Raw genomic sequence first — 27,831 nt, 5'->3', positions numbered from 1 at the left:
GATGAAAAAGAAATGAAGAAAAACAAGCAAAAATTGAGAAAATGGAAGTGTTGGGAAGAAAGGTCCGAGAGGGTTGAGAAGAAGGCTCTTGGGTGCTGGGGGGAAAATGAGGGAAATGAGGCACACAGATGTTTAAAAACTGATCACGTGGCCTACTGGGCGATGTTGATGGATCGATTATAAAATCGATCGATCGCATTGAGATCAATAGAACCAAAACTTGATCGATCTAAACAAAATTCGATCGATCTCATTTTCGATCGATCGAAACAAAAATAGATCGATCGAAACCCCTTTGAATAAAAAAAAATAAAAATAAAAAAAGATCAATAAAAAGCATAAAAACAACCAGTATTAAGTATAAACACTCAAACAAAATGAATGAGGTGCCTCACAGGAGCGCTAAGTTTAACGTCTTCAGCCAGACCCATCAAAACTCACTGCTAATGAATGGATTTGTGTCTGGCAGTGGTTGGGCAAAATTTATCGTTTCGTGCCCATTCGGATCCTTGAGACTTAGAGGATAAGGCACTTCAGGTTTAAAATGTGCCTCAAGGAATTGTGTGGTGCTTCGGTAAACACTCCCTTACCCTTGGCAAGTTTTTCCTTTTCTAGTTGCCCTATTGGTGCAGTCTTTATCTCTCCCACCTTTGAATTAATGACTACCCCTCCACTCCTAGGATTAGTAACTGGTGGACTAGAACACTTCCCTATCTCTCTCTCATTAAAGGACTTAGCTAGTTGTCCAAGTTGGACTTCTAACTTTGCTATAGACTGAGAATGGGAATTCAGAATCTGAGTCTGAGACTCAAATTTACTGAGACTAGTCAACTCCTTTTCCTTAAATGTAGAATTACTAGGAGGTGGAAGGGCTAATTGCTATTGTGGGTTGGGAGGACGACTATTAGGTGGCGGCTGGTAAAATTGACTATTGGACTGTTGATATGCTTGGTTTTGTAGTCCATTGTACTATGGAACATTAAACCGCCACATATTACTATTGTTTCTCAAGGCTGGGTTATAAGAATTATTAAAATAATCACTAACCAGCCTAGAGTAAATTGCATTCATATGCTCAAAAGGAGGCTCAGAAGGCTGTCCAACAATAGGACAATTTCCGGCCTGATGTGATGGGTCAAAGCAAAATGAACATGCATCATGTGGTGTGTGTATATGAAATGCAGTCGCAGGAACAGAACCAGATGCTAACAATTGATCTAACTTTCTAGATAAGGCATCCACTTTGGCATTCAAGACCAAAGGCTGGGATACCTAATAAAGAGTTTGGCTCCGGGTGTTTGTCCTACGACCGGATGATGAATGGTGTAAAGAGTTTTCTGATAAATTTTCAAAAAGTGTCCATGCATCATCCTCACTCTTTAACATAAAAGTACCCCCACATGAGGCATCTACTATCTGTCTATGAGGCTCAGTCAAGTCATCATAGAAGCACTGTACAAGCTGCCACTTTGGAACAGCATGATGTGGACACTTTCGTAAAAGGTCCTTCATCCTCTCCCAAGTCTCATGAAATGGTTCTCCCTCTATTTGCGAAAAACTAGTTATGGCTTTTCGTATATGATTGGTCTTCCCTATGGTAAAGTACTTCTTAAGGAACTCGTGTTGCATCTGAGCCCAAGAAGTAATGGAGTTAGTCTCTAAGGAAGTCAATTAATACTTAGCTTTTTATTTTAAGGAGAACGGAAAGAGGCGCATCCTTAAAGCATCCTCTGTAAAATTCTGCAACCTTATGGTGGAGTAGATTTCTATGAATTCATCTAAATGCTTATAAGGATCCTCAGTATTAAGTCCGTAAAATAATGGAAGCATTTGAATGAATCCGGACTTAATTTCAAAATGAGCTGCCGTAATGTCCGGCAATTGAAGGCTTGAAGTAGGTGTATGTTGAGGGAACATAGTGATCCCTTAACAGCACAGGCTTTGGTTCTTCAGCTATTGGTGAATTAGAATGGGTTCTTAGACGTGAGTTCCGTTTGGATCTACTTCGTCTAGAAATCCACTCTAAGTTTGGGTTGTATGGAAAAATAGGCAATGACATGAACGACGACCAAACATACACCAACAAAATTTAATCTATATATACAAGGTACAGAAAAGAAACAAAATGAAAAAGGAAGAAAAACTAACCGATTCTGCAGTGAGACAGTGCAATAGCAGCTGGAGTGCTACTGCAGGAAAATTCGCTCGATCGAAATTTCGATCGATCACTTTTAAAGTCGATCGATCGATTCTCTGTAGAAAAGAAAAATGCAAGAAAAATGCAGAAAACAAATCTAAAACAAAACTAAAGTCTAAATATGCACAGGACAGTAAGAAATTAAATGTAGGTTCGGTCTAAAGTCAGTAGAAAAACAGTGCTGCTCAAAACAAAAATCGATCGATCTAATTTTATGTCGATTGATCGAAAATTTAGGTCTCAAAAATCGATCGATCGAATTTTCTGCAGAAACAGAATTCTACAGAAAACAGACAGAACCAAATTATGCACTAAAAACAGAAAAAACAAAAAGTAGGCAGTAAAGAAAACAGCTTATAAACAGAATTTACAATATGTACTAAATCAAACTAAACACAATCCTAAATATCCCATAAACAACCGTAAATCCCCGGCAACGGCGCCAAAAATTGGTAGTAGGCTAACCGGCTACGTGGATTTTAGATTTATAAGTTTACCACTCGCAATAGTACGTATTGATTGTACTATAGTAAGGGTGATCGAACCACAGAGATTATTGGTTGTTTTGCATAATGGAATATTAAAGAGCATATTTAACTTAACTTAAAGATTAAAATAAAAGCAAAGGTTGTAGAATTGAAGCTACAACGAGTAAAGTAAAGGAAAGTGGAAAATGAAAGCCAACTTAAAAGAAACTTAAGGTATTGATCTCATCTAATCCTCAACCAATGAAATGCTTAAAGTCTATATGGATCTTCCTAACATGCATGATATGAGCGCGTAATGGGCGTCAACCATTACGACGACCTCGACGTGAAAACACTTTCGTTAAGACGTAGTTATAAAGCACCTAGTTCTACATTAATCTACTCCACGTAAAGCTTAGTCTATAATTGAAAAAACGTTTACACTACGAAAGGTGTGGAGTGATTAATGCTCCCTAGCTTACTACTCTACAACACATCCTAATAAGTATACAAAATATATGAAAACCCTAGTTATGTCACAATGATAAGGTATCTAGTTTTACACCGGTCTATTCCATGTAAAGACTAAACTACAATGGAAAGACATTCTACACTACCAAAGGTATGAAATGATCGGTGTTCCCTAGCATACCCTATAAGGTGACTCTAGTAGGTAATCATACATCAAGTTATATAGAACCATTGCAAAAGACATCATGCTTATTTCTAAGAATGTTGATTTTACTCAAGAAATCTAAGAAAACTCATAGACAAGTTTAACTCTTTTTCATGAATAAATAGATTGGAATCTTGATAACAAAACCTTTTAGCATGAGTTTTGATATCCTCTAGCCCTTAACAATCATCAAACATCTCAAGAAAATCCTAAGAACATCAAAAACACTACATTGTTTTGGATAGGATTTTGATCAAACCCTAAGAACTAAATTAGCTAGACATGAATTGAATCTAATCTAAGCATGAATTTAAAGGAAAACAGTAGAGAAACAAGAAAGAAATGAATAAAAAACAACTATATTAAAACTATGAAATTCGGACTACAAAAGGGAAGAAAAACCTAAGCTAGAACATGAAGAACAAAAGGGAAAAAAGAAGAAGAAATTGCTCTCTGGAATTAAGCCCAGAAAACGTGCATCAAAGTAAACTAAAACATGAGAAATTAAAGTGATACACCTAAGAAAATCCGAACAAACCCCAAAAGATGCATCCATTAACCTAAACTCTATTCTCATATATATAGAGATTTAATTTACAAGGGACTCATCAAGGATCAATTCTAGCCGCACAAACAGAGCTGGTCGCCGTCCATTTCTGTCCATTAAACCCAACTTTTGATTTGGATCGCACAAAGATTTGGAAATATCTTAACCTTCTGGAAGATGCGAAGTCGATCGATCAAAAATTTTGTGCTCTGAGAATCGATCGATTGCATCTGGATCGATCGAAGTTGAGTCGACAGAAAGTCGATCGATCGAAATGCCTTGGACGATTTTTCATCTTTTCAGGATCAGCCTTGAACTCTGGAAATGACCAAATTGCCCTTGATGTATTTTCAGGTCTAATTCAAGTGTTTTGAATTGGATTTCAATTAAGACCTGAAAATAAGACAAAACAATAAACTACAACAAAACTTTATATATACAACAAGAACTAGGTATAACAAATGCAAGTTAAGGGGTCTTGAATCGAATAATTCATGACTTATCAAGAGGATAAATGGATAAGATTGGATGAGTAGGGTTTTTATTCGCTAGACACGATCGAACATTTGTGACGTACTTCGAACGTCCATAGAAACGACATGTCGAATGTTTGTCAAGAGCGTTCGAATGTTCCTTGAGAGGATAAGGGTATGGGTTGCGTCAACTAGGAAACCATCGAACGTTCGTGAGGGAAAATCGAATGTTCGTGATATAGAATCTTCGAACATTTCACTGATGTGGTATTGAGTTTATTAATAATAAAATAACCACTCGCTACAAAATGAATCTTTGTAGGATAGGTCTATGTGAGGGTGTCGAACCTCAAGAATTGTTGGTTATGTATTGTTAAGTTACGAAGATTAATTATAATATAATCCAGAGAAAGAATTGATTGGTTTGTAACAATTATTACTAAATTAAAACGTAATTGAAAGTGTAAAATAATCAGGAGAAATATAGGGGATTGATCTCACCTTTAACCTCATCATAATGGTAAATTGCATTTAATATGTGAATTTCATATACATGAATATTATGACTCGTGTGTGTGTCAAGCACCTAACGATATCGTCAAGAAAATTATTTTATTAAGAAGGGAAAATTACACTTTACCCTCTGATATATCCACCATATCTGGTGCCCAATGTTTAAAAATTGGTAGATGACCCTCTTAATGTTAACAACGTGTGGCAATTAGGAGCTTCTGTCCTCTTATCTGTCACTTTGGACGGAAAAGAGGTCACGCGCATTACACATGACCTTTTAAAAGCCAGAATTTCCAAATTTGCCCCTATGTTCAAAACGGTGAGTTTCACAAGGCCACTCAACTCCATTTTCTCTTTTCCTTTTTTGCACGTGGTGACTCGTGACCTCCTTGACGACCAATTTAGAGAACGAGTCGCCATTGAAGCAGCTCAAGCTTTTCAAGAACAACCGGATTCCAAACCAAGAAGGTGTTGAGGAAGATAAGAACGACTCACGAGGTCAACCCCAGGAACCATGCCTGGAAAGTAATCACCTCCGCCACCAGACACCTCTCGTCTAAATCAGTAGCAACCTGTTTGTCTTCTCTATACTGTCCATACAGTTCTCCGTTGGTTCTTAGGTGCCATAAATGTAGTTCAAAGCTAGCTAGCTAGGTAGCTCTCTGGAAAACAAAGAAGGAGACACAGACACAGACATAACCTATAACAAACCCAATTAGTGCCATTGAAGTATGTAATCTACGTGAGCTTTGGAAGCATTGCAAAAATAACACAGACACGTAGTTTTCGTTATTTTGTGTGGCAACTCAACTGGTTGCCACGTGTGGTTCACCCAGGGCACCCCGTGACTGCATGTTAACGAGTCATCGAGGGAGGCGGAGGAGACACCAAGGTTTTCAGCTCATAGATTTTCTAAGAAAACGTATGCCACATGGAAGTTAATGGACCATTCGATCTTGGGCGTTATGACCATTAACAAAATGCAATGAACTCCCACAAAAACGTCCCAATGAAATTGATACCTGATAAAAACAACACCAGAGTGATTGAGAAGAGGAAAATCCTCAGATCATGCAGAAAAAATCAATTTCTTAGTTTTTTTTTTTTTTCCTGAAAAAAGCCCATAACATCGTAAGAAAATAATGGCAGCCTCATTGCAGCCTTCTTTTTTTTTTTTTTTGCAACTTCTCAGATAGGTTTGTCTTTTTCTTATAAACTTCGTCATCAAATTCGTCATGCCACTTCCAGTACGAGCCATATTAGAGGATACACATCAATTTTCTCCTTCTAAGTGAGAAAAATTAAGGGGCTAGTCGTCCACGCAGAAATTGTAAAATGGCACAAGAATCGGCCTCTGATCTTATGTTTGTGGATGACTTTTACTTCTCATTACTCTTTGATGAAGAAGATGAAGATGAGATTTTCCCAGTGTCGGATGCCAAGTATGCGGAAGGGTTGCAGTTCCAAAAGGGTCTGATGGGTGACTTCATTGATTTCAAGCCTAGCAAATCAAGGGCTAACGATTTTTGGTTCTTGGACGCCATAAATGCAGTTCCATTTTCCTTTTTCCTTTTTTTTCTCTCTCTCTCTCTCTCTCTCTCTCTTTATAAACCAGAGCTCCATCGTTTTCTTTTGGTGAGACTTGAATATCATCACTACAAATCTTTTGGGACGTGATGCAACCTACTGAGATCAGTGAGTACTGTATCGACATCTATCCAAAACCTTTCCTCTTTCACAAATCAAACTTTGATTCCACATGTAGATTGGGACGGCGTGACTTGGCTTCGAGGTCCAATTGTCCGGCTCTAGTGATATTGCTCCGGCGACTGCTTCTGGAGAAGAACCTGCCAGAGCTGGGAAAAGTAGGGACCTAGTTTGACGTACTCCTTGAGCCAACTCCTTTCGGCTGGCTTGGCCTGATTGGGCCATGGACTTTGCCGGCGAAGAAGCCAAGGTAGGGACGTGAGGCGTTACCCGATAGGGAGTGACGAATTTGTCTGAAACTCACTGTTTTGAACAGGGACAATTTTGGAAAGCTGGGCCTTAAAATGTCACGTGCGTTGCACGTGACCTTATTTTCGTCCAAAAAGACGGACTAAGTCGACGGAAGGTCCACGTTGACACACGTTGTTAACATTAGGGGGTTCATCTACTAATTTTTAAACACTGGGCGCCAGATTGCCATATGGTGGATATATCAGGAGGGTAAAGTGTAATTTTTCCTATTAAGAAATAAGCATAATTCATCTTTCTGCAATGTATGAATGCTCTACTTAAACTAGGTTGTAGAACAAATCAAAGTTCCCAGTCATGGGCTATCAAATATCCGAATTAGTTTACACATAATCAAGAGATAAGCATAACTCATCTTTTGACAAGCATAAATTTTACCTAAATTAAACTAACTAGGGTGTAAAACAATTTATTCTTCCTAGGAATGGCCTATCAAACCCTCTTGATTTTGTGTCCATTAAAACTGTTGTAAAACCATTGTTCACATAATCATAGAAAATATGAACTTTGAATTCAATCAAGATAAATAATTTTCTAAGACAAGATAAAAGATTTATCGAAATCGAATATAAACATTAAAAACAATCTCAAGATTAAACAACAAATATTCATGTTCATAAAATTGCAATAGAAAACACAATTACACCAATACAACTTGGAAAGGGTTACATCAATAGCCTACGGAAGGTTTAACCGCTCATGCAGATGCTGAAAATCATCTTTGTCGGAGAGAAATCCATCCCAAATCGCTTCTGGAAAATCTTAACTTTTTCTCCAAAACCCTAGCCTATAATCCTATTGATTTCTATTCTTTAATGTAAATTAATATCTATATATTTAGTCTGGACGAGTCTAGGGTATTTATAGAGAGGACAAGTGAAATCCTTTACAGATTAGTACATAGAAGAATATCTAATCCAACTAGAAATTGTAAAATAACTCCTAAGTGAATTTAGTGTTTTGCTGTCAACTTTGCTACACGACTGAGCTCGAGCTCAGGTTGTGCTTGAGCTTAGTTCTTCATGCGCTCGAGCCCAATAGGCTGGTGTCCTGTGCGTGCATGTCTTCCAGCTACGCTCGAGCTCTTGATGCACTCGAGCATAGCTGATGTGCGCTCGAGCGGAATGGTCTTGCGCTCGAGCCCAGTGTGTTGCGCTCGAGCGTTTTGCCTTGAATATTGCTGGATTTGGCTTTTGCTGAATTTTACCTTTAAGTCCAGAAGATTACTTGCGTTTTTTCCTTGGTTCATGAGTGTTGTTAACATAAATATAATGTAAAACATTATATCACAATGAAACTAAGAGGCTAATGTATGCGAGTAAAATGGCTTGAATGTGCAATATTCAATGTTCATCACACCCCCAAACTTACATATTGCTAGTCTCTTATCAATACAAAACATAACTTAAAGAGATAAGATGCAAAGTACACTACTTCCTCTTCCATGATAACACAATTGCATTTAGCATATGCAACAAGCCTTTTAAACCCCTAGGACTCCCTAGTGGACGAGTGAAGTCTCGTGAGAGTTTGCCAGAAAATGTTATGCACAAACATTATGCCAATCATGTCATCCATAAGATAGAGGTATCACAAAAACAATGTTTCTTATTCATTAGCAAGCTTAACAAGACACACTCTATCTTCAAAACTATTAAGACTTCTCAAAGTCTAAACATTTACCATTAGTTGACAAAGATCATACAAGTTCAAATTGGTGTAAAGAGAACTACCACACAATTATGATGCTTCAAATTAACTTTAATGTGCATGATTCAATACCTAAAAATTCAATGGGATGCCCATTAGATGAAACGACCAAGGCATGATGATATAATTCATTCTTTTTTTTTAGACTGTGCAATGTTTAGCTCCCTTAAACGCTCTAATTGACCCATGTATCGAGTGTTAGGCTAATGACTCCCAAACCAAATGGATTTAGGGCACTAAGTGTAAAACACCCTTGCTAGCTTAATAACTTGAGCCAAAAAGGATACAAAGCTAAACTTAGCCATATTTTTATTCAATCCAAATTTCTCACCTTTTGATGTGAACAGTCAACGCTTAATAAGGCAAGATGTCCAATTACTCAGTGAAAAAATCATTTTTTTTTGTTCTCATGCCAAGGTCATTTATCTAATAAGTTACCCAACTTCATTTCAAGACATTGAAAACAGACACAATCAGATTTGCATGTCATACCTCACAACTATGTGCTATTGTGCTTGTGGTAGATTCAAAATGAAACATGTGAAATCTCATGTGCCAAAGGTAAGTGCCAAGACTTAGATTCATAATAAAATGATAATGTATTCAAAATTTTAAGCTCCTCAATGAAGTGCAAAACACAGTTAAAGTTCAATCCAAATCTCAAAAATAACATGATCAGGCATTCACAATATGTACAACATGACAGAAAAATGTTTTTCCCTATTCCTAAACTTAAACGATACATTGTTTCTAATGTATAAATAGAGATATAATACCGGGTGGAAAGGAAAAGGTCGGACGAAAGAACTCCCCCAAAGAACACCTGCCCTGGAAAACAAAGTACTACTCCAGCCATTAAAAGAAAAAAAAAAAGAAAAAAGAAAAAAAGAAACAGAAGAAGTTTTAGTAAGAAAATAAAAAGAAAATACAGGAATGGAATGTAAATGGTTGCCTCCCATTAGCATTAAGTTTAACATCTTCAGCTAGACGTGGGTTAGTAAGAAAACAAAAAAAAAAATAAATAAATAAAATATAGAAATAATAGAAAAACAAATAAAAGGATAGGAATGGAGACATGCACGATCTTCGAAATGCTGTGCTAATGGTTAACGTTTGTAGCTCGACGGTCCAGTACTTATATCAATCAAGATAGATGGGGTTCGCCAAGTCGACAGATTCCACATCCTTTGTATTTTTAATGCCCTCTATGTAGGGCTTCAATCTCTGACAATTAAATTTAAACAGGTTACCCTGTTTCAAGTCTCGAAGTTCTACTGTTCCATGAGGGGAAACTGAAGTGTCGATGAAGGGGCCATCCCATCTTGATCGGAGCTTACTTGGAAAGAGTTGGAGCTTGGAGTTAAAGAGCCATACCTTTTGTTTTGGGACGAAGGTCTTAGGACGAATGTGACGATCATGAAATGACTTCGTCCTTTCCTTGCAAATCTGTGCACTCTCGTAGGAATCATTTCGGAGTTCTTTAAGTTCACTCAACTGCAGTTTCCAATGAGAGCTAGCCAATTGCATATCAAAGTTGAATTGCTTGATGGCCCATAGCACCTTGTGCTCAAGTTCCACAGGAAGATGGCACACCTTTCCATAAACAAGCTGATAGGGTGACATGCAAATCGGTGTCTTGAATGTTGTACGGTGAGCCCAAAGTGCATCATTAAGGCGCAAGGACCAATCCTTGCAGTTTGGCCGAACCGCCTTCTCTAGAATATGCTTTGATTTCCCTTTTGGATAATTCCACTTAGCCACTTGTTTGGGGATGGTAGGGTGTGGCAACTTTATATGTGACAGAGTATTTAAGTAAACGGGTTTTAAAAAAAACGATTTCAAAAATGCTTACCTCTGTCATTGATGATAGCCTGAGGTGTACCAAACCAACTAAAGATGTTAGTCTGAATGAACTTGACAACTACCTTTTGATCATTGGTCTTGGTTGCAACAGCCTCTACCCACTTGGAAACATAGTCTACTGCCACAAGAATGTACCCACATCTGAATGAAGGTGGGAAAAGGTCCCGTGAAATCAATTCCTCATACATCAAAGAATTCAACAATAAATATTGGGTTAAGAGACAACATGTCCCTCCGTGCCATTGCTCCAAGGCATTGGCATCTATCACACACTTGACAAAATGTATTGGCATCTTTGAACAAAGATGGCCAGAAGAGACCACTCTGTAGGACTTTGGCTACAGTCTTTTTAGCACTAAACTGTCCTTCACAAGCCAAGGTGTGGCAAAACGTGAGGATGCTTTTGACTTCACTCTTTGAAACACATCAGTGGATGATCTGGTCAACACAATACTTGAAGAGCTCTGGATCATCCCAAAAGTATGATCGAATATGCATGAAGAAGCGGTCATTTTCTTATTTAGACCAGTGAGATGGAATCTTACCTATGGCCAAGTAGTTGACAATGTCTGCATACCAGGGCAGCTCTTTCTAAGTGATCTCAAACAGTTGCTCATACGGGAAGGAATCATGAACTGGGTTCCACTTTCACTTTGTCTACCTCAATACCTCTTTTGGAGATGATATGGCCCAGAACAATACCTTTTTGCACATGAAGTGGCTCTTCTCCTAACTCAGAATCAAATTTGCCTCTTTGCATCATTAAAGAACCAATGAGAGGTTGTGGAGACACTGATCAAATGTGGGCCCAAAGACAGAGAAGTCATTTATGAATACCTCTAGAAATTTTCTCCACCATGTTGGAGAAGATAGCCATCATGCAACTCTTGAAAGTAGCGGGAGCATTGCATAACCCAAAGGGCATGCGCTTGTATGCAAATGTACCAAAGAGGCATGTAAAGGTTGTCTTGTCCTGATCTTGGGAATCGATGGCCCGATTAATTATAGCTAGAGTATCTGTCTAAGAAATAGTAGTAACTCTGGCTAGCAAGATGCTCTAGGATCTAATCAATGAATGCTAGTGGAAAGTGATCCTTCCTAGTGCAAGAGTTGAGTTTTCGGGAGTCAATCCAAACGCGCCAGCCGGTGGTTGTGCGTTGTGGAATTAAATCCTATAATGCCCTAGATTTTAAGACATAAAATAAAATGTCTTAAAATAGGATTTAAAATCTAATTATAAGGTAAAAGAATAAATATGAATCTTTATGAAAATAAATATTCATTAATTAAGAAGCGTTTATAGTTTCAGTTTGATAAAAGTTCAAACAAACCTTAAACTTTGAAATAACGAAAATGGGGTCAAACGAACTCCCTTTTTGTCGATTCAAAAGCTAGAATGCTCTTCTCGGAGTCCTCTCCGAAAATCATCATGAACCTACTGCTACTAGGCTGATAGCTTGCAGGTGTGGCCGCTACGTCACCCTATTGATTTTCTAATGCTTTCTTGAGTTGACAAGTGTCCATTCTTGTCTTGTATGGTAGTTTAATAGTTATTATAAGGTCAAGTAAATATCTAAGGATAAAATTACCTAACTAAATGGTAAGGTTACTAAGATAAGAGATATTATAAGGTTAAATGATGATTATTCCTTTTTGGAGGTGAGTCACGTTCAGGTGGTTTCTCATTAGTTCACACATAGCTTTGGGCTTAAGCATAACTCAAGTTAGAAGATTAGTTTATGAAGTTGGGAACTAAGTGTTAGTTGCATGTGGATAACATATATTATTAACCAAAGAATTCTCCACGTTCATTGCTCGACAGCATACGAGACAGATGGTTTCGATCATTTCTGCCCCAAGTGATCGGGACCCTTCCGGTTACTATATATTGAGTGGAGCAGCACTCCTTCATCCGCACACCTCTTCTTCTTTCTATGATTGTTCTCTCTTGCAGGAAGCTCTCTCTTTCCCTGCAACTCTTCTTCCTTTTCGGCAGTGCAAAAAACCAGAGGAATCATCCTTTTTCCTTTATCTCTCTGTTCAGCCGTTTCCTACTTTCCAGAACTTCTTCCCTCTGTTTTTCTCTCACGGAAGTAAGCATCAAGCTCTCTAAGAACAATCTCTCTCTCTCTCTAGTAAACCCTCTCCCTTTTTTTTCTGGTAGAAAAACAGAGGAGAAAACTCATCTTCTCCTTAAATACAACAGCTAAGAAAAATATACAAAGAAGCTCTCAAAAGTCCTCTCCTCTTTTTCCCATGAAAACAGAAACCAGCTGCAAGTTCTCTTATCTCTTTCTCTGCAAACTTTCATCTCTCTTTGTTTCTCTAGTGATCACAATAGCAAGAAAGGAAAGGGTCCTCTCCATCTCTTGTTTCTCTCTCAGTTAGTAGCAAAAACAGAGGAGGATTTCCCTTGGTAAGTTCTCTCTCTCCTTTCTCTAATTTCCTTTCTCTGTCTTTTTCCCTCTCACCTGCTGTCTCATAGCCCGCTTAAAGAAAAGAACAAAAATAAAAGAAGGAAACAAGGAAAAAGATCTCTCTCATCTCTCACGGACAATAGAATAGAAAGAAAAAAAAAAAAAAAAAAAAAAGAAAGGAAAAATGATGCAAAAGGATGAAACAAAAAGAAAGGAGAACCAAGTGGGTCTCTCGATCAAAAAGAAAGAAAAAGGGGAAGATAAGAAAGAAAAGATAAAAGAGAAAAGGAAAGGAAAAATAAAAAAGAAAAGGAAAAGAATAAAATGAAAGGATAAAAGAAGAAGAAATCCGAACCTAGACCCTTTAATATCTTAAAATACCATTTTAAGATATTTGGTAAGTTTCTAATTAAAGACTTTGATTTATTTTACGTAATTTCTCAGTCATTAACTTTGTTTTAATATTTTGTGATTTGACAGTTTTTATTATTGTATGTATCTAATGTTTTTGATGTTGTTTTTAAAACAGGGTTTTTCAAGGCGGGGTGATTTGATTATTAAATACGCCGTTGTAATATCTGAAGTAAAAATGAGATATTTTATAAAAGCGCTGTTGCGCCGCTCAAATGCTTTTAAGTATTTTTAGGCATTGTTAATACTAATGTCGTTATTTTGTCCATATTTTATAAATGTTAAAATAAAGATTATTTGTATTTATGCAGTTGTGCTATCCAATTGTTTTTAAAAGGTAAAACCCATTATTTATATTAATGGAATTATTATGTTTATTCAACATATATATATGCTTTTTGGTGTTAAAGCTTTTATAATACCATTTTAATGTAAAATAGTATTTTGGTCATTATTGTAAATATTGTTATAATTTCCGCATAAAATATGTGACATTATAATTAATCTATTTTATATGCCGTTAATATGTCTAAACGATGATAGGGACTTAAGTTAAAGTGAGAAGAAGTGTTAAATAGGTTCTTAGTATTTTATACTAATCACATGTATACAACTATGCAGTTGTCTTTTCTGTGGACCAATTTTTGTAGCAGAAAACCGTGAGTATTCTACTTATTGAGAATGATTCTGAGTTCTTTAATGTAGTAATATATAGGTTTATTTAATGATATGCAATTGTTTAGGTTTAGGTATATGTGTAAGTGAGTATTACTAGAATACTTACTGACTGTGGTTTGTTTGATTATGTGGTGATGTTAGTTTGTTTGATTATAAGGTGATATTGATTACTAAGATGTTGAAATATCAAATGGTATGTGATATAAATGGCATTGCATATTAGAGCATTCCCGATAACTTCCCAACCATTTTCCCTATACGTAAGGAACAAAACCACTTTTTTTTTTTTTTCTCTAAAAAAAAAAAAAAAAAACCCAACAGTAGTTTCTCTTCATTTTTACCTATATCATTAAAATATTATTATTATTATTTTACTTTTACTTTAATTAAAAGTAGGAAAGAGAAGATAAAGTATGAGAGAGATAATATATTTTGTGAATAAACAAATGAATGGGAATGCTACAGTGTTTCCTTATGCATTGGGATGCACTGTAGCATTCCTAGTGAACAGAAAAATATACGGAAGCTATTGTGGGTAGCTTTTTGTGACTTTCTTAAAATTTTTCCTAAAATTTAGGGAACAGGACCCCTATAGGGAACCTGCTGTGAATGCTCTTATACTGTCATGAGATATAAACCTCTTAATAAGACTAGGGTTTAAGTCCTGAGGCAATAACTAAGAAAAACGACTGCAGGTTAATGTCCCAAGGTAACGACTGGGGGTTAAAATCCTAAGACACTAATCAATCATGTAGACCAAAGGTTAACGTCGTGAGGCAAAGACTAAGGGTTAATGTCCCAAGGCAAAGACTGCGGATTAACGTCCCAAGGCACCAATCAGAACCTAAATATCTATCTATGGTAAGACCAGAGATGGTAAAAGACCCACGGCGATGATAAGACTGTATCATGTGTTGGAGTCTCACGGCATCTATTCATCTATCTATGATAAGATCGTATCATCTGTTTAAGTCTCACGGCATCTATCTATCCTTCTACGCTAAGAAACGAGACTGTGCATATAGAAGTGTTAATAAGATTGTGCATATGATTCTGTCATTACATTATGTTATAGTATTGTGTATTGTTAAATGTATCAATATGTCGTTATATTATGGGATGCAGTTGACTCACTGTTCCGACAGTATGAGATTGTGGTACTAACCACGATCACATGCGAGTTTATGCAGGTTGAAAGGAAGATCAGGACTACTGGAATATTTCTATTAATATGTGTTATTTAATATGTTGGCTTGTATTAGGATAAAACCATGGTTAAATATTATTAAGGGCCGCATGTGGCACATATGTTATTGCTTTAAATGTATTTATTATATTGGAATATATGGTTCATATTTTAATATAATAAGGTAATTCAGTTAGCTTTGAAGTGTTATATTCCTAAATTTTAAAGAAAAAATATATTCCGCTGCCAATTATTCAACTCTGATGATGTCGTAATGTCACGTAGAAATCGAAATTTTTACTTACGTCTTTTCGTAAAAGGCAGGGCGTTACAAATCCCCTGCAGAATTCTCAACGGCTGTAATGCTAGACTTCTTAGGTACCCAAAATCTCAAAATTACCAAAAGTTTCTAAAAATAAAGGAAAGGAAAACATGTCCAAGAGATTTCAATGACTACATATAAACAAGCAAATACATGCATATCCCTTGGAAGCAACTCGAGCTCTCAGTCGAAATAAGACTCTTGAACTAGAGGTCTCTTCGGAGTTTTCGTGTGTGTTTGATAAAGGTTGTTTAGGTGAATTTTGTATTTAAATAGTAATAAAAAGTGATTGATATGATATAAAGTAGAAAAAATTTGTATGAAAAATGAAAATGTTTTGTAGTGAATTTTTTATTTGAATAGTAATAAAAATTAATTGATGTGATATAAAAAGTAAAAAGATTAGAATGTTTTGAAGTTGACTTTTTTGAAAAAAAATAAATAAATAAGAAAAAGAGGAGATGGTGGTTACCAAACAAAGCCCCCGACATGGATGGAACACCAGAACAGTTTCTCCATTTGGAAAGTCTTTTGGTTTTGGAGAGAACACCAGATCGAACTGAAAATCATGCTGGTTAGTTGTTAGGGTGGGTAGGGTATATGGGGCGTAATTTACCCAAAATCATATTGAAGCTTTTTGGTAAGTAATAGTGAATTAGAATATTTATTTGAATAGTAGTAAGGAATGATTGATGCGATATAAAATTTGAAAATGTTTATATAAAAGTGAAAAAGTTTTGTTTTTGTAGTAGGTTTTTTTATTTGAATAGTAATAAAAAATTATTGATGTGCTGTAAAAAGTGTAAAAAAGTTAAAATATTTTTTATTTGATATTTTTTGGAGAAGTGAAATGAGAATTGAAAATTTTAGGCTCACCAAACAACTTCATTATCTTTTATCTTGTATAACTTTATTACTTATTTCATTCATATTTTAATAATAATAATAATTAAAAATAGAAAGAAAACAAACACTTTATTACTTCTACAAAGTCATACGTTTCTCCGATTTCTTTTCTTTTGTTTTATTTTTTCTAAAAACAATCTGAACTGCATGTTTTTGTGGTGTTTTATTTAAATCTGTTGAAAACAGAATTAAGAAACATAACTATCGTATTTCAGAATATTATTTTCAAATACTATGTAATGGGAAATTCCAAAATACATATTCCCATTAATGAAGGTCGTTTCAAACACTTGACAGCTGAAAAATCTTTGTTTGGGAAGATGCAATTTGTGGTGTAGCTCGATCTGCTTCAAGTCCTTCCATATATGCCACAGTGATACAAGAAAACCAACTCGGTTGATGTTGGGAGTTTTGGTATGGTATAAGATTGGCAACATCAAAGGCCACCCAGAAGATCTTGTGAAAAATCTTCACTTGTTGACCCAGTCATGAATTTAGACCATTTTTTAGACTATTTGTTCAATGGCAGACTATCTCCATCATCTCTATTAATGTCTATCTACCCTCTGGTGCACAGAATTCCTAATCACGGTAAACGTCGTCAACACCTACAAAACGCAGAAATATCTTTTCTTTTCTCAAAGCCCCACCCACCACATTCTTCGTCTTCGTCTTCGTCTTCTTTAGCATGCCATGTGACCCCAATTACTAATATCTTTTCTTTCACTCCTCAGCTTTTCACACACACACGGATAGCAAAACAAACGTGTGCACGTACAAGAACCTCAGCCAAATCGAAACCCTGAACATCGCCGGATATCTTACCCGCAATGTCGTCTCCAACGCTGCCTCCGGAGTCGCCTACGACATCGGCGTCGCCGCCGGCCCCGCCTCTGGAGTCGCCTACGACGTCGGCGTCACCGGCGGCACCTCCGACTTCAAGTTCACCGGCTTTTCTGCCTTTGGCGCAGCCGCCGCCAAACGGGGGCTTGGCAACGGGGGCGCTGGTGGGGATAGGGATAGGAGGGTTAATTGTGCTTGTGGGCATGTGCATTTTCGTCATTTTCTATAGGAGGAGGAATCGGAGGAACCGACCTGATAATGTTGACTCCGATGGTCCTCCACAAGGACCTAAAAGTGAGGTTCTTATTTTATTTGCTTAGTTAATTTTATATTTATTTGTTGTTGTGTTGCCTTTTTTTTTTTTTTTTTTTAATTTACGATGGTAAGGCTTTAGCTTATTTTATGTTTAATTTATGATGACTAGATACTATATTTTTATCCTACCATAATAGGGCATTTTCAACAGGAGTGCTATTTTAACCAAAATGTTAAATTTGATTATTTTTGTCTCTTTTTTTTTTCCTCCAGTAGAATAGCTATTCTAATTTTTTTCCTAACTTCATGAACAGTGAATAGGCACTATTGGCTATTCACTATTCATCTGTTTACACATTTTTTTATTAATATTCTCTCTCTCTCTCTCTCTCTCTCTCTCTCTCTCTCTCCATCTTCGTCTCTCTTTGCTCCATCCCTCCCTGTTGAAGGACATAACTGGAGAGATGGATTCGGGAGATTCGCGAGGCCTAGCACCACAACCACGAAGACCCCTCCGTTGAAGAACATAACCGCCGACATTAGCAGGTATGCGATGGCCGAGTTCACCCCGAAGAGCACAGCCCTGCTGATCCTCGCCATCGACCACATCCCCCCTCCTCCGAGGGTCTTCCCCTGTAGCAGAGGTGCCTCGATCTGCGCCAGCAGCTTCCCTGATGAGACGAGCTTGAGGCGCACGTGCCGATCCTCCAAGTACTAGTAGAAGGCGAAGACGATGAGGAAGGCAGAGAGAATGAGGCAGGCAAGGAGGGCGATGAGGCAGTACTAGTCCACGATGACGTGCGCCAGAAGTCTAACAATAATCGCTCGGCTCTGTTGGGATTGGGGAGACGGGTTGGGGGTTGGGGGAGACCGGAGAGTGAGAGGGAGATCGAAGAGTGAGAGGGAAATAAAAATTAAAAATAAAAGAAAATGATTAAAAAATAATATTTTAAAAAAAAGTAGAGAGTGAACTGTTGAAGAGAATATAGGATAAACTGTGGTTAAAATAGAGATTTGTACTTTTTGAGTAGCTATTTTAACTCTAACTGTTGGAGATAGCCTTATCATGAAAATGCCCATTTTGTGATAGGGTACAGGTCTTTGTTTTTGGTTAATTAGAGCTTAATTAATTATGGAACTAACGTACGTATTCTGAGTAGAACAAGATTATTGTTGTTGGCTAATACAAATTTGACTTGAGTTTTATGATCTTGGTTTCGATCTCCAGATGATTGGCAACAAAATGCTCCACCACCACCAAGAGATGATGGAGTCGCCATGTCAAATCCAATTGCAATACAAGTCTACACTCCTCCTCCACTTTCTGCCTTAAGTGCATTTTCATATGAAGAATTATCCGTGGCAACAAATGGTTTCTCCGGTGCCAACTTCATCGGTGAAGGTGGTTTCGGTTATGTTCATAAAGGTGTCCTTCCTAATGGGAAAGTGATTGCAATTAAGCAGCTGAAATCTGGCAGTGCACAGGGGGAGCGTGAATTCAGGGCAGAGGTTGAGGTCATCAGTCGTGTCCATCACAGGCACCTTGTTTCACTGGTTGGATACTGCATTTCTGGGGCACAGAGAATGCTTGTTTATGAGTTTGTCCCCAACTACACCTTGCATTTTCATCTACATGGTAAGTCCTTGCACTGACCATATTTTGTGGTCTCATGTATAGCTTGGATTTTTCTTTACGGAATTTCCTTTCCTTGAGATAGGTTATGATTCATGTCCTTTGAACAATTTGAACTCCTGTGGAAGTTAAAATACTATCAACCTTCCACCCCACAATTTATACTTATAGTTTTTAGGTATCAAATGTATCTGCCTTCTATGTTCTTACAAACATTATTTTTCTCTTTATTAAAAGGATAGAGCACAAAGTTATCCTTTCCCCAATATAATTCATTTAAAAGAGGAGGTCCATAAGCATAGTTATGGTGGTTCAATTGGGTAGGTCCACTTTTCCTTTGTTGGTTCCAATCTTTACAATTGTTTTAATTGGAATACGGGAACAGGATATTTATCGATGCAAAGAGACAACTTAACATTATTCATTAGTAAGCCAATCAATCATTATAATTAAGATTTCTTGAGATAGAAAGAATGACAATGGAAAAAAACATTTGCATCATAAATCTTCATAAACATATGAAAAAGCTTAACTGAGAATATCTAGAGAGGAAAGAATTAAGAAAAAAGTGTTCGCTAGTGGTACAAGTCTAAATGAATATTGGCTAAAATGTGAATTGGCTGAAACTATTGGCATGGAGACATAGACCTATTTCAAATAGCCAAAATTAGCCAATTTGGTTATTCAACTTCACAAGTCATATCCTCTGGTTGTCATTTCAATTAGGATTCAAATAGGGATCTACCACCCTGAGAGGTTTGATTTGGGAGTAACTTTATTTGTCTTCACAAACTACTATACACCATTTTATTGTGGAAACATGGCATTGCAGGAAAGGAGAGGCCAACTATGAAATGGCCAACCAGAATGAAAATAGCTCTGGGCTCTGCAAAAGGATTGGCATATCTGCATGAGGACTGTGAGTTTCCTTTGTGTAGAATCTTTATACTGCAAACCTTAATAATTTTTTCTGGTTTTAGGTTCACTTTCTCCTTTTGAGCTAAATTTATCTTCAGGTCAGCCCAAGATTATTCACCGTGACATCAAGGCAGCTAATATTCTTCTTGAATATAACTTTGATGCGAAGGTAGGGTTTATTAGTTTTTTAATATGATTCTTGGTTAAGTTCCAAATATCCATATGTATGTTGGTGTCTGCAAGGGTGACTCAAGAAGGAAAACATCACAGATGAAAAATTCAGTCCAACAGCCCTTAATATTGAAGGGAAAAAAAGAAGAAAAAGAATGATTAGAAAATGGGAAAAGGTTTGTTGCATATATATATATATATATATATATATATATATATATATATATATATTTATTGATTTGTTGAGAAATTAGAGGAATAGATAAAGAGGGAAAACATTGGGACTTTGTTAGGTTTGTAGTAAATATGGATCATTATTTATTTATTTTGTGTGTGTGCGTGTCTAATTGTGTGTATTTGCTTGAATCATGTGCATGTGTTGATTAAAAAATTTGGTTGAAGCTTTTGTTCTTTTGAATTTTGTAAGATTTCTCTTTTCTTTAAGCTTCAATTTGTTTCCCCGAATTCTTTTTCCAATGTGCATTTGTTAATTGAATTTGAGCTTTTAAATATATATATATATATATATATATATATATATATATATATATATATATATATATATATATATATATATATATATATATATATATATATATATATATATATATATGTATATATATGCATAAAATTTATGATTGACATTATATTTACATCTTTTAGTAGGATCCACATAAATTCAAAGAAGTTGCTAATGTGAAGTTGCAAAAACTTTAAATTACTAAATGTATACTTGTATTTATAAAAAATATTTGAATAATATTACTCTTTTGGAATATTGGAAGTTGATTGAATTAGAATTGAGCATTGCTGTTGAGTTATGATGATTGATTAACTGATTACGTGAAATAATATTATTTTTATTTGCTAGAAGACCATTGAGTACAATTAATATAATTGATGTTAATTTTCTTCTTTCTGTACATTTGAATTTTAAAGTTGAGTGATTTATTTTTGTATTCACTAAATTATATAGACTTGGATGGTGCTATAAAAAACATGTTTTCTGTAAGAACTTGAAGATTTATTCATATATTAATAGTTAGAAGATACATTTCTTTTTTAGATTTTAATTCAACGTAATTTCCTCTCCCCGAAATAAACTCTTGGCTTCACCTAGGGTGTGTGTTCGTTTACTAGTGACTTTTTGCTACTCCATCTATATCTGCAATTGAGTTTCTGAAGTTTTAGATTTAAATCCGTGGTGATTAGTCTTGGCTCAAAATGGTTCCGGAACAAGCTGCCATGACCAGAAAAATTCTTGATTCCCTTTTGCCTCCTCCTCTACCCACAAATAATATAAGGTTTTGCATGTCATTTAATTGCGTAGTTGCTGTTTGCATGGCATGAGTTATATGGGAAAACATCAATTTTGTCTGGTACTTGTCTAAAATTAAATTCTATGATATGATAATGTAACTGGATCTTTTGTTCAGGTTGCAGATTTCGGGCTTGCCAAGTTTTCATTAGATACTGATACTCATGTCTCCACTCGGGTAATGGGAACTTTTGGGTAAGATCCATTTCTGTGTTGTTTAGGCAAAGCTATGGTGCTGCCATGAAGTCTAGTTTTGAAAGTCTAAATGCTAAAAAGCAATCATGGTTTGGTTGCTTCATTTTCTTATACTTTTTAAATGAATTGTTTCTGAATATCGTGAAAGAATCTTGTATTCACCAAATGCAGTTACTTGGCTCCAGAGTATGCTGCAAGCGGAAAGCTCACTTGTAAGTCAGATGTCTTCTCCTTTGGGGTTGTACTTTTGGAGTTGATTACCGGATGCCAACCTCTTGATAAAACTCAATCCTTCACTGATGATAGCATGGTTGAGTGGGTGTGTATGCGATTTCATAAGCACTTTTTAATAGTTCTTCATATTTATGGGTGTAATCAGATCATTATGGGATATGTTTAACCCATCTTTTTTGGTTGTTGAAATATGAAGGGAAAACGCTCTTGGAAAATCTTTGATGGCCTTGTTAAGATTTTTTTTTTCTTCGACATTATAGATCCTTGTGGGAATATACACTGGCCTGTAGTTTAACAGCAATTGTTGCTCTCTTATTCTTGTCTTTTAGGCAAGGCCTTTGCTCGTGCAAGCTTTAGAAAATGGAAATTTTGATGCTCTCGTTGAACCGAGGTTGCATTATAATTACAACTCTGGCGAAATGGCACGAATGGTTGCTTGTGCTGCTGCTTGCGTGCGTCATTCAGCTCAGTATCGGCCAAGAATGAGCCAGGTAAAGCCTACCAAGGTCTAATTTTGAAATAATTGTTCTCTTTGTCTAATCATCATATCCAAAATTACAGATGAACCTCCTTGGCCCTGTGTCTGTGAACTGTAAAACCCTATGCTTTTGTAGCATATTGGGTTTGGTCTCAATATAATGCAAAAGTTTATGTGACGACCCGTTTTTTTTTTTTTTTTTTTTTTTTTTTTTTTTTTTTTTTTTTTTTTTTTAATACCAAACGTAAAACGAGTCATCGCAGTGGCACGACGATATGTCGCAAAGCCAACATATGGCACATACCCCATAACATGTACCTAATAATCAGAGTATAACATACATCTATCTATACAGCGGAAAACATAAATTTGAATAGTGAAAATTACAACTTATACATCTATTACAAATTAATTACAACAAAGAGTCATTTAACATCTATCTGTTTGAGTCTTATTAACACTATATTTCCATAACAATTATGGCTATACAAAGAATAAGTGACACAAACGTCACAAGTCATACCAAACCTATAAAATAGTGGACAAACCGTGGTATGACAATTACAACTGTCGCGGCGAGCTTCAGTCATAATATTTCAAGTACACTGCTACCAACCCATCAACTATACCGAAGTACCTGCAGCCAAAGAAACATCATCTACACGGTTGTGGTGGTATCCACATCCGCATAGGTGAAAGAATGAGTTCACCGCCTTAGTATACAACATACTAAGACCTCAGTGGTATAAGACTAACTGAGTTTTTACAAAGAACCAACCTTTATTTTATTTTTAGTCGTGCGAGCACTATATTAGCCACAATTTACCAACAGCTAATGCAGCAAATACCGACTATTCAGAAAACATTTAAAACATACAATATAGCTGTGAACATATATAGAAGTTCCAATCTACCGCTTGGAAGTTTCTACATATAGACCCCTCTATAATAATACTTTTCATTGGTCACTTAGACATATATGCACACGATCACTCTATCACAGATATCACGTATACACATAGGTCTTAAGCAAAGAACATGGCATCTTACTCTTCCATACTAGGATAACATCCGTCAACAAAACACTCGCAACACTATCACTAATCGTATCTCAGCTTCGTGCCTTGATGTCAGTAGATCATGAGAGCATTAGAGTTAAACTCAATCATGCTAACACGTCTTTCCTGAAGGACAAGAACAGTCAACCTTCTTACTCATAGACATGCCATTACTCGCGCCTGGACAATCATGTATCCATGTACTTTCAAGTTCAATGTATGACATCTTAACACATGACTATCCGATAAAAATATACATAAACGCTTTTCATTTAAGAAACTTATGCATATCACACGTCTAGTAAAAGCTACTCTTAACATAAAAACATCACTCATAAAACAATGCTATACATGATATGCATGACTGAGTCTACTGAGGCGTCGGTCCCCCACGATGCTGATAACTGCTGTTTTACTGTGTATCCTGCTGCTTTACTGTTGTACTACTGTTGATGTATGCTATATACTACATGCTCTATGCTCTGTGCTTGACCAGTATATGTTTCACTACTGTATCATGCTAAAAATCATGCTATTACTAAATCATGATCTCTTAAAACTAAACAAATCCAACATTTTATCAAACACTTGAAATCATTCAAAACATAGTTTCTTCACAAAATCTAAACAGTTTCAACATGACATGTTCTCAAACTCAAAACATAATTTCATAAAACATAAACAGTTTCAACATGACATGTTCTCAACAATTTGCATAATTTAAATCTCAACTGCAAAGCTTAACACTTTAAATCAATTCAATATTTTTCACTCTTACACTATTTCTTAAACATCATTGATATAATTTAAACATATTCGAAACTAATCAAATCATCTCAAAGCATATAATTCATCATATGGTTGGTTTGGTTTCATAAACATTATATATATTTTTATCAATCTATTACATATAAAAATATATATTTTTCTCAGTGAGTGAAATACCCACCTTGGCTGCATTGAACTCCAACTCGAACTCTATATTGGAGAACTCATTGAAGTCTCTGATCCGGACACTATCCTGCAAACGTTGGTATCGTTAGACTATGCTATTGAACTCTATATTCTATGACACATAGACGACATAAACTACTCGCGTGCCCACACGTCACATCACTCGCTTCTACAGCTAGCTGGGTATCCTAAGCTATTATTAGGTTAATCATTGGTTATAGGTTCATATTTATTTCACTTATTATCTTTAAAACACGTTTACTATTTTAGTTGTCTACTTATTATTATTACACCGAATTATCATTGTAAACACATTAATGGCATCTAATTTATTTATTAAGTTAACCATATATATTTAACGCATATACTAGCATACGTACATATACATATACAACACTTAAACCTAATCCGATGATACACTAAAGCACTTGGTGTACGTGGGTAGGTAAATTGGGTACCAAGTTACCTTATTATCATTATTAACTATAAGTCTTATAGTTGTTTATCCATTTAAACCAAGTGTATTCGGTCCATATACATGTATATGTACATATATGTATAGAATGCTTACTAAGCTACACATAACCTCATAACACACTTAGGTGCTTATAATACATAGATAAGCGTGCTAATTATTTAATTATATTACTAAATGGATTCGAAGACTATTATGTATTTCCATAATATTACTAATTTACATTTGACGTCTTAAGGTTATTTGGATAATTTACAACTCTTTCTTCTTTTTCTTGTTTTAACCACTATACTTAACAATTACTAACCACCTACGTAATCTAGGTTATAGGACTTAAAAAACGGTTTAATGGGCTATTGACCTAATCAGATTGAACTATAAACCCCACATTTTGTTTTGCTTTCTACCTTAACATTGGTACATTTATCCATTAACTCTTTCCAACCTAGAAGCTTAGCGATTTATATCTTAAAGGCTATCTTAGTATCTTTAATTATGTTAGACTAAAGTCCTACGGTCCATTTATTTAACCGTTTTACCAATTCATTGATTTACTCATTCTTTATATACACTAATGTACTTTATTTACTTATTTGTAACTTCTATCCCTTTAGAATTGTTTGCTTTTTATGTGTTACTCCCTCCAATTTTCATTAACATAATTTCCCTAAACAACACACTTGGAAAACCACTCAACCATTAATAATTCTTATTCCTAGGGTCTATTAACACAACTTATTCACTTAGCCTTCAATCCCCCAAATCAGCCCTCAAGGTATACTAAAACACCACTAAAATGCACATCTTCCCTTAATCGATAAACATCAAAACAAAGAAACTAAACCAAGCTTCACAACCTACAAAATCTATACCTATTTTGGCTATCTCCAAAACATAAACAAAAATCAAACCCAAAGACCCATTCGGTTAACCCTACAAAACCAAATGGAAATTCAACCAAAATAAGCATCCACCACCGAGAACCAACCCCCAATAATTTCTAACCAAACACATCAAACTCAATGAAACACTAAACTCCTCTTCTTCATTGGCCATCGACAGAAAATACCCATGTACCCATTCGGCTATGCTCAGAGAAATCCACAAATCAGCCCACACACACACTGTTCAGCCGTCCAAAACAGTGAACACTCGAGCTCCCAAATCAGTAGACAACCCACAAAAACCCATACAATCGATTCAAATTCATCAATTCTTAAACTATGCATAGTCAAAACACAATCAATTGAAAAGCCCCAAAATTATCAAACCCTAATTCAATAATTAATCAAATCAATCCTCAAATAAATCATCATAGGTTATAAGAAATTACCCCAAGGATTTTCATAGCAAATCCACCGAAAAACGCCACTGATTCCGCCGGAAATCACTTTGAAGAACCGGGTCTTCTTCTCGGGTCCGGCAGGTTGCGGGTCGCACGGGTCACGGTCACGGGTTCTCGGATTTTCTGGGCTCACGGGTCGTGGGTTCAAGCCCCTGGGTTCCGCCGAAGCTCCTCCATCGCCGGATTTCAGTCTCGGCCATTGATCATGGAGGATCGGGTCCTCACGGGTCTCGGGTCACTTGGCAATGGGTTGCACGGGTTCCGGGTTCTCTCTCTCCCGGGTTATCTCTGGTTCACGGACTCACCGGAGATCGCGTAGCCGGCGTCCTCTGGTCTCGTTGGTGCCACCCACTGGAGGATCGGACTCCATCTCCCTCAACTCTCTCGATCTCATCTCTCTCTCAGCATCTCTCGGCTCTCACATCTCTCGGTTTGCCATGGGTAGAAGAAGAAAGGGGGAGGCAGTGCAAGAGAAGAGAAGAGGATAGAAAGAGAAGAGAGAAAGGGTTCGGGTGAGGAGAAACTGATACGAGTTGCGGGGGGTTCAGGGGAGAAAAAGAAGAAAAGAGAAGGAAGAAGGAGAGGGATCCGTGCGTGAGGGAGGAAGAGAGAGGAAAAAAAAGAAAAGGAAAAGATAAGGGGCACGTGGCGCCTTGTGAGTGGGGGGAGATTTCCTTATTCTTTAAACCCCCAACTATTATTATTTATACTAGGACTCCCAAATCTATTAATCCTATCATTTAACATTTAATATCTAACCCCACATTTAATCTTATCAACACATTGGTTAATGTGATTAATTATTTACTCAACTGAGACCTACTATAATTTATTCATCTTAACACCATGGTATTTTATTTTCATAATATAAATATTGTCACTTAAAATCTAACTATTGGTCACATCTAATTAATGAATATAATTTATTAATTTGTTAAGTCATCTATTTATTTTCTTGGCCTTTACAGTTTAGGATGGTTAGTGACCTTTGTTTGTTCAAAATCGCCACCACATTTATGGAATTGAGATATTCTAGTTTGACCATTATTCTTTATGACGGCATATGACCCAATTACCATTCTTGATAAAAGCAGATAGTTCGAGCTTTGGAAGGAAATCTTCCTCTAGATGATCTAAATGAGGGAATGAAACCTGGGCACAGCAAAGTAATCGGTTCGGTTGAGGGTAGCCAGCATAAGGAGGATTTGAAGAAATTTAGAAAGATGGCACTAGAAAGCCAAGAGCAAGGCTCCAGTGAGTGCAGTGGACCTAGCAGCGATTCTGCTCTGTTCCAATCTGTCTCAAGTAGCGAAGGCCAATAAACTACCCAAGAGATGGAATTGGGGAAACTCAAGAATGATGCCCAAGACTTTGGTTAAGTCTCTTGCTTTATTTTTTCGGGTTTTCTTCTAAATTCGCCCGCTTTTCCCCATCTTTAAAATTGCCTATTTTGCAGATTATTATGCCACCATGAGAAACAAAGAACAGAACCCAACTATTTAACGGTAGTTTTGGTTGATTTTTGCCTATTTTCTAATATAGTTAATCTATAAATAGAATCCTTTTAATGGT

At 36.3% G+C, this 27,831-nt stretch overlaps 1 protein-coding gene and 1 long non-coding RNA gene across 3 annotated transcripts; one reads left to right on the top strand and one right to left on the bottom strand.

Annotated features, from left to right (window-relative positions):
- The first annotated feature begins 16,921 nt into the window (after nucleotides 1–16,921).
- Nucleotides 16,922–27,831, top strand: LOC133863047 (proline-rich receptor-like protein kinase PERK1). Its single transcript, XM_062299020.1, has 8 exons — nucleotides 16,922–17,519; nucleotides 18,709–19,116; nucleotides 19,946–20,032; nucleotides 20,130–20,200; nucleotides 21,639–21,715; nucleotides 21,887–22,034; nucleotides 22,279–22,440; nucleotides 27,354–27,831. Exons 1-8 carry the CDS (start codon nucleotides 17,213–17,215, stop codon nucleotides 27,579–27,581), a joined length of 1,488 nt encoding a protein of 495 aa, XP_062155004.1. The 5' UTR covers nucleotides 16,922–17,212; the 3' UTR covers nucleotides 27,582–27,831.
- LOC133863048 (uncharacterized) lies at nucleotides 22,796–27,482 on the bottom strand. 2 transcript variants are annotated; one of them, XR_009899359.1, is made up of 3 exons: nucleotides 26,248–26,873; nucleotides 24,435–24,506; nucleotides 22,796–23,085 (listed from the first exon to the last, which is right to left on the bottom strand). It is a non-coding gene; the product is annotated as an uncharacterized LOC133863048 (long non-coding RNA). The 2 variants fall into 2 exon arrangements; XR_009899358.1 differs by lacking the exon at nucleotides 24,435–24,506 and having other exon boundaries at nucleotides 26,248–27,482.

This window comes from Alnus glutinosa, chromosome 3, assembly GCF_958979055.1.
Source record: "Alnus glutinosa chromosome 3, dhAlnGlut1.1, whole genome shotgun sequence".
Taxonomy (NCBI): Eukaryota; Viridiplantae; Streptophyta; class Magnoliopsida; order Fagales; family Betulaceae; genus Alnus; species Alnus glutinosa.
The sequence above is the reverse complement of the archived record's forward strand: the minus strand, read 5'-3'. Positions and strand labels throughout refer to the sequence as shown.

Excerpts from the sequence above, each read along its gene's own strand:
- LOC133863047 (XM_062299020.1), top strand. The coding sequence starts at position 17,213 with ATGTCGTCTCCAACGCTGCCTCCGGAGTCGCCTACGACATCGGCGTCG. Across the intron at positions 17,520-18,708 it reads TCCTCCACAAGGACCTAAAA|ATGATTGGCAACAAAATGCT; the intron begins GTGAGGTTCTTA and ends TTCGATCTCCAG. Across the intron at positions 21,716-21,886 it reads CGGGTAATGGGAACTTTTGG|TTACTTGGCTCCAGAGTATG; the intron begins GTAAGATCCATT and ends CACCAAATGCAG.